This window comes from Cibotium barometz, chromosome 10 (assembly GCF_041138505.1).
Source record: "Cibotium barometz isolate CiBa-2024 chromosome 10, ASM4113850v1, whole genome shotgun sequence".
NCBI lineage: Eukaryota > Viridiplantae > Streptophyta > Polypodiopsida > Cyatheales > Cibotiaceae > Cibotium > Cibotium barometz.
In genome coordinates, this window is record NC_141055.1 from 32324889 (window position 1) to 32332937 (window position 8049).

General features: G+C 43.2%; 1 protein-coding gene across 1 annotated transcript; it reads left to right on the forward strand.

The window, feature by feature from the left end:
- The first annotated feature begins 3100 nt into the window (after positions 1–3100).
- LOC147634789 (transcription termination factor MTERF8, chloroplastic-like) lies at positions 3101–4689 on the forward strand. Its single transcript, XM_086803298.1, has 3 exons — positions 3101–3596; positions 3685–4175; positions 4311–4689. The coding sequence occupies exons 1-3, from the start codon at positions 3101–3103 to the stop codon at positions 4329–4331; spliced, it is 1008 nt and encodes a 335-aa protein (XP_086659424.1). The 3' UTR covers positions 4332–4689.
- Positions 4690–8049: the final 3360 nt, after the last annotated feature.

Consider the following 8049-nt stretch of genomic DNA (forward strand, 5'->3'; position numbering starts at 1 on the left):
AGAACCCACAAGCATAAACAAAGAAGCATGCACACTAGAGAATAGAGATGAGAAGAGAGAAAAACATCATCTCATTGCGTTGAATTAGAAGAGCATTGCTCATACAATAGTGTAGATGGGGAGAGAGAAGAGCTTGCACCTCTATGAACAAGAGGGAGAGCTAGTCTCAATAGAGCTCAAGCATGAGTTCAGTCCAATGTGTGTGTGAGCTCTCAAATGAGCCACTATTTATACTAAAACTCCTGAAATCCCCAAAACCTTCCATGTGGGATTATTCTCAAGCCCACTCCCACACTCACCTACAACTTGGATCTCTCTACAAGAGCCCTAAATAAGAATGTCAAGTCTCTTGTTTTCCTGCTTCCATCTTTGTGTTGCATCCTTGCATTGATCACCACTCGTCACGCAACACAACTCTTCTAGCATATGTGCTAGGAATATAGCAACACCATGCACAAGTGTGCATAAATAATTTGTAAAATAACCTTGTGCCCATTCACACATATAATAACCTTGTGCACATTCACACATTCTATTAAGCTGATTTCTGCACACATTAAATCAAGCAGATTTTTCTACGATTATTATGCATCAAATATATGATAAAATATATACCTATTATAGTCCTCCCATTTGAGGAAACAACGGTTCTCAGTTGTGTAGAAAACAAATGTTACAAAAATAATTCAACGGTTCTCAGTTGTGTAGAAAACACATGGCCAACAAAAATAATTCATAAAACAACCTTGTGCCCATTCGCACATATAATAACCTTGTGCACATTCACACATTCTATTAAGCTGATTTCTACACACATTAAATCAAGTAGATTTTTCTACAATTATTATGCATCAAATATATGATAAAATATATACCTGTTATAGTCCTCCCATTTGAGGAAACAACGGTTCTCAGTTGTGTAGAAAACAAATGCTACAATAATAACATCATGCTTGTTGCTATCAATGTCATAACCTGCAAGGTAACTCAGAGGCTGATTATGCATGGCTCAGAGGTTCTTATGGACATGGAATACCACAAACGAACTCAAAAGTTCATTGACCGAGCATGGCTTAGACGCACCAAGGCATGGCTCAGAGGCTCGGGTGAACATGAACTGCAACAATAAAACTCGTGCGACACTAATCATCAAATCACAAATAATATACATAAAATAACCTAGTAATATGAAAGGCTATAGGTGATATAAAACTCTAATACATGATTAGCAAAATGATCTCCATCTTCACGACACCGCTTAATCCACCATCCATACGACACCTCAATCCGGTACCCTCGTATGGTGCGACACCTCAATCGGTACCCTCGCACATCTCATGCTATACGACACCTCAATCGGTACCCTTGTATGGTGCGACACCTCATTCGGTATGCTCGCACATCTGGGTACCTATACTCATAAACACAATCCACATTAATCAAACAATTAACTGAACAATCAATTGATCCCAACGTCATCTCATGAGATATATGCAACTATAAAATCAAATTACACATACCAACAGGCACGAAACACACGGGCGTCCCCGATATAAAATAAGAAATATAATTTCGAGTTACAGGTATATATTTTATCATATTTTTGATGCATAATAATGATAGAAAAATATGATAAAATATAAACCTATAACACTTTGCAAGGAAGTTCACAAATTTGGAGAGACTTATCCGATTGGATGGCTGGGAACCTAAGAGCCTACTCTCTGCAAGCTTGGAGGATGAGTCATTCTTCTCTCCTTTCATAACCAAGACCAAAAGACAACCAAAAGTGTCCATGAACAAGCTGGGATAATACTTCGAAAGCGATGAAATGAATGTCATGTTACCTATCATCATTTATAAAGAAATGGTGGTCTCCATAATCTTAGATGGTGGTGCTAGGGTTAGCATAATCACCAAGGATTGTTGGGAGGCCTACAAAAGTCCACCACTTTGTAGGCACAAGCCTTGCGGTCAATCTTGCTGACAGGAACACACCTAAACCATTGGGCATCCTTCATGGATGCAAAGATTAAGACCTTCAGGCTAAGCTTCCACCACACCTAAACCATTGGGCATCCTTCATGGCTATAGAATTTTTAAAGAAGAGGGTCATACACCATGATCCTTGGGAGGCCTTACATGTTCTTGTGCTCTATTGAATCTTGCATGCTTGATGGAGATACCCTCTCATGAGCTTCTTATTCTTCCACCTTTTGTGAGAGAGAACCACCATAAAGGCCAATCTCTTCTTGCCTCCATCTAAGGTAAAGAGAGCTCTTCCTTCACACCCATAGTCCCATGGAGCACTCTAGAGAGTGAGGATTCCACGATGTGTCCGACCTAGACATGCATTTGCCACCACAAGTGGCGGGTCCTCTAACAAACTGGACCTCAGGACTAAGTGCCATGGGGTCTTAAAGACCCTTGTCAAGTGATATCAATGGATGGCATTGATCAAAATCGCGACGCCTTTTTGGGACTGTCGGATAAAGTAAACTAGGGTCAGTAAACTAGGGATGAAAAACGTAGAATATAATGGCTTGAAACCACATGGTTTTGTTGCTTGAAGGTATAGTGTAGTGGTAAGATGTTTCCAATGGTGACCCAAGGTCTTAATTTCAAATCCTCTTTTGCACATAACATTTTGCTCTAAAATTTTCTACGTCCCAAACCCGAATTCACCCTCATTCCATGATGTAAACTAGGAAGTAAACTATGCCTGCTTCGCAAACTAGAAAATAAACTAGGTCCGTATAGTAAACTAGGAAGTAAACTATGATCGATTAGTAACCTAGTTTACTGGCCCTAGTTTACTTTATCCGACGGCCAAAAAAAAGCGTCACGTTTTTTGATCAATGTCATCCATTGATATCACCTGACAAGGGTCTTTAAGACCCCATAACACTTAGTCCTGAGGCAAACTATCCGCACCCGCGTCACCTATGTGCTGGTTGTCCTCCGCAGTCCGGACGCTTGTGAAACTGGCCTTGGTCTGAAAACCAGGTTTGAAAGAGGTGCTTTCCCACATGCGTTGTCACCAACGCCGCTTTGACAGGATTCCGACTTGGATGCTCAGGATGTGTTTGGGTAACACGAAATGTTGCTGCGACGCTCCTCCTCGTGGTACGCCAGAACCATTCTCTTCCTGCACAACGGAGGCGGATGCAGCTGGCGTCCTTTTGGCTCCTCCTCCTTCTCCTGCTGCTCCTCGTCAAGCGATGAGTCAGTCCAACCCGAGGGCCACTCCAAGACGGAGCTCCTGCTGCAGGAAGGTTTCACCGAGCAGGAGATCAAGGCGATCCTTGCCATGGACCCACGGAGCGACAAGCTCACCCCGCTGCTCACTCTCCTTAAGGATTGCGGCATTGCGGGCACCACTGCAGGCGCCATCCTATGCACCAACCCCACCCTCCTCTACGCAGACCTCAACAACCTCCACCGCAAGCTAGAGGTTCTGAAAGACGCCGGCCTGTTCGGCGCCCTCCTCAAAAAGGCCATTTTGGTGAAAACCGGTATCTTGTCCATCTCCACTTCGCCGAAGAATCTGCAGAAGCATGTCACTTTTCTGAAGGAAGTTGGCCTCGATCCGCTCGGTATCTGCCTGACCGTCGCCAGGTCCCCAGAATTCGTGACCCTTAGCATCGAGAGAAACGTCAAACCTCGCTGCGAGCTTCTCTACAGCAAAGGGGGGCCTCTGTCAAATCCTCCGAAACTACCCTAAGGTTTTCTTAGGATCAGAGAACCCCGGCCTCACCAAGAAGCTAGAGCTCCTGCAGCTCTTTGGCCTTGACCTTCAGTCCAAGGGTGGTGTTCGTGCATTGGGTTTCTGGTCCTTCTCCGCCCATGACACCCTTTTGGCCAAATTTGAAGACATGCAGACCATAGGATTTTCACATGAGCAGGCTGTGTTGATTGTCCGAAGGCAGCCCACTGTCCTGTGCTTGCACAAAGAAAATCTTCAGAACAAGGTCAATTATCTTGTGCACTCTCTGCATCGCGACGTCCAGGAGTTGCTCAGCTGTCCTGCCTTTCTTACCTCCAGCCTCGAGAAAAGGCTTATCCCCCGCTTCACCGTTGTGAACCAGCTCAAACAGAAAGGATTGCTGGAGAAGGACATATCTTTATCTACAATTGTTACAATTACAGACAAAACATTTGAAAAGAGGTTCAAGGTATGAGGCACCTGGTTTTTTGGCAATTATTCTGTGTGTGTGTGTGTGTGTATGTGTGTTTTGTGAAGCAGAAGAAAGGCATCGTGCTCGCTTCTCTAACTTGCATGCATTTCCATATACAATGCTATCCTGAAGACGATGGAGGGAGGAAGGTGATTTGTCTATGACATTTGTCATTATGCAGAAATGTTGCAAAATTAGGTATGTGTTCCTGCTCTAATGGATTTTGGATATTGTTGGGTAAGTCAGCTTTTTGATGGTGTGGGACATGGGTTTTGGTCGTTGCACTAGTCACAAGACATGAGCAGTGGAATGACAATTTGTTCATGAACAGAAAGTTTGATCTCCCTTAGGAAAAAAATACAGAACCTGGCATGTTCCAACGAAATTTTTTGTTTCTCTGGAAAAAACAGCTGGGGGCCTATTTAGCATTCAATGTTAATGGTATCTATTAATTAAAGCATGCATTAATTAATGCTCTAAGGTTAATCTTAGACATTTCTAAGCTCTAAAAGTAGCTTGCATATGCATTGTGATGAGATGTTGCATGCATTGTTCAGGCTTTTTTCCTTGTGGTTACCATCACGACCACCCATGGTCTTTGCACGGGGTGATCTTTCTGCCTGTCTAAGAACTCAAGGTGTATGTGTAAGCAGCCTTACATTTATGTGATGAAAGAGTGTTTGGTTGTTGTTCAAAGGTTTTCAAGGTTTGCTGCCCTAGCAGGAGGGTTGCCTTTCAGGTAATTTGTAAGGGGCCCAAGGTGTGTCACTACTCCTACATGCAGTTTCATCAACAAGAGTGCTGATTAAGGCATCCTTTATCAGTTCTTCCTGTTGCCATGCCTATTCAGAGATGGAAACTTGGGGTTATGTGCTTGGACATTTGCATGGAAGTGACCTGGACAATTCACCACCACCAGACCCAAAGAAAGTGAATGCTTTGTGAAGATGTGGAGTTCTAACGACTAGACAGTATACATTTGTAGTGACATCCTTGATCTAATTTGTAGGATAGATGATAGCTGATGGCACGCTTTGTAGCCACCAATCATTTCTCATTGGATGCCTAGCTGTTGATGCTGTTTGAAGCGGGATGCTTTAAGGTTGGGTGATTTATCTGGCCAGATGCATTCCAAAGAGTACTGGAGTTGTGTGAAGGTAGGAACAAAGCAGAGGTCAGATTTTGCTACTGCCTGCCAATCACATTGCTCATGCCCTTCATGACTGTTATCCCCTGTTGTAGTGAATCCTCACCCGTCCCACCCATTTCCCATCTTAGTTGTAGGCATTTCTTTAATCGGGATTTTGTTTTTCCCCAATGGTTTAAGGGCTGCTTGTATTTGTGTGTGTTCCTTAGAAGGGGTTCTTTAACCTGTAAAACCAATATGAGTTTACCTTTTCTGGGAATGGGTCAGTGAGTGCAGTGTCTTTTTGCATTCCTTATTGAAGAGCCAAATTTGCATGTGGTGGTACCAGCGATTGTAATGGGGCAGGTCTATGGACCCTTGCAATTGAGCTAGTGTAGGCAGGTGTGAAGTTTCTTTGCCAGTGGGTCTTCTAACTAGAGAAATTGTTTCAATTCATAAAGTTCATGGACCCTGCACTTGCAGAGACACTTTTCTAGCATAAACTTCCATATCAAAATCCATAAATAATTCACATAATCTACTTAAAGGGTGTGGTTGACCGGTAGATGCGAAAATTATCAGAGTTGCATCTGAATGTTTGCAGTCTAGACTTGGTTACATCCGAAAGTTCGCATCCAAAATTATCAGAAGAAATGTTGTAGAAAGTGTCATAATCCCCTTCTCCATAATGCCGTTTTACATCTCCCAAACCTTTTCGACTAAAATACAATCAAGTTCAATTCTCATGTGCTCACAACAATCAAATCACGACATAATCGGATGTGTGTCCTAATGAGCAACCTTCTACATAGAATTGAGAATGTGTCCCCTAGTGTGTCTGTTACATAGAATTGAGAATGTGTAAATTCTACATCCTCAATATTCATGTTACAAGATAACTTAAGAAGAGCCTACCTTTTGTCTTTGAAGGCTAATAAGTTTTTTTACTTAAAATGAGCAACACTTAACCAAGTTTGGCCAAGCAAATTGTATTGGACGCAGACACTTCCTATTTAAAAGTGTCTTGGCTTAGAAGATGCTGCTGCTGCAAACCACTAGTGTCTCTAGTTCTTGAGGCGACTGCCACTTCCTCTGCTCTGTTTATGCATCGAATAACTCTTCTGAAAGGGCTACCTTGTGGGACTACCTCCATTGTCTTAGAAGGGGAGGAAGCTGTACTCATGAGGGATTTTTACATGGAGGAGGAGCATACATGCTGCTTTCATGCCTGTGCCTAATTGAGGAGGCGGCTTGGCAATGACTTTTCCAAACCTGCTTTCTTGTGGAGGGCTATGAATGGAGGATGGTGGGCCACTCCACTGTTCGTAAAATAGCATCTCTGTCCGATCTCGTCGTCGCCACTGCCCACTAGTCATTGCCAACAATCCTTAAATACCTTTCATTGGATACCTAGCTCTTGATGCTTTTTGAAGCGGGATGCTTTAAGGTTGGTTGATTTATCTGGCCAGCTGCATTCCAAAGAGTATTGGAGTTGTGTGAAGGTAGAAACATAACAGAGGTCAGATCTTGCTACTGCCTGCCAATCACATTGCTCATGCCCTTCATGACTGCTATCCCCTGTTGTAGTGAATCATCACCCATTTCCCATCTTAGCTGTAGGCATTTCTTTAGTAATGTTCGGGTTTTTGTTTTTCCCCAATGGTTTAAGTGTTGCTTGTATATGTGTGTTCCTCAGAAGGGGTTCTTCAATCTGCAAACCTTTGCTATGGGAATAGGTTAGTGAGTGCAGTGTCTTTTTGCATTGCTTATTGAAGAGCCAAATTTGCATGTGGTGGTACCAGTGTTTGTAATGGGGCATGTCTATGGACCTTTGCAATTGAGCTAGTGTAGGTAGGTGTGAAGTTTCTTTGCCAGTGGGTCTTCTAACTAGAAAAATTGTTTCAAGTCATGAGGCTCTTGGACCCTGCACTCACAGGGAGAATTTTGTAGCATAAACTTTCATATCAAAATCCATAAATAATTCGCATAATCTACTTGAAGGGTGTGGTTGACCAGTAGATGCTAAAATTATCAGAGTTGCATCTGAATGCTTGCAGTCTAGACTTGGTTACAGCTGAAAGTTTGCATCCAAAATTGTTAGAAGAAATGCTGTAGTAAGTGTCATAATCCCCTTTTCCATAATGTTGTGCATCTCATGTGGGAACCACCTTTATAGATAATTAACTAATTATCATGTATAGGTCGGTCACCCTTGTGAGAGCATATAAATAAGCTCTATACCCACCATTGTAATCTCAACTTCATTGCTAATAATCAAGTCAAGCGTTCGTCAACTCTCTATCTCCTTGCGTTTTCTCTCTCTTTCGCTCCCTACCTGCGTTCGTCAACTCTCTGCGCCATCTCTCTCTTTCTCTGTACGTGTGTATGTGTGTGTATTCCGCTGCACCAATTTTGACATGGCATCAGAGCTCAGGCTCTAGGGTCCTTGGACAAGCGCATAGAGAGGTGGAGAAGACGAAGAGAAGAAGAGCAGGTGCCGTGTGAAGGAGGCTGAGAGCAAAGTCAGCGAGGCATTGGCAGCCAGTGAATCAACTGCATTTCTTGCGGGCAGCATTGGCAAGCAGGCGGCAGAGAAAAGGAAGCGGCTGGTGGCTTGGGTGGAGCAAGAAACTCAACAGCGAAGCGAGCAGGCAGGGTAGACCTGCGTTTCTTGGCACGCGGCAGCACGTGGAGAAAGTGAGGCACCACGTCGGCATTGAAGCAAAGAAAGCGTTTTTTTAAAAA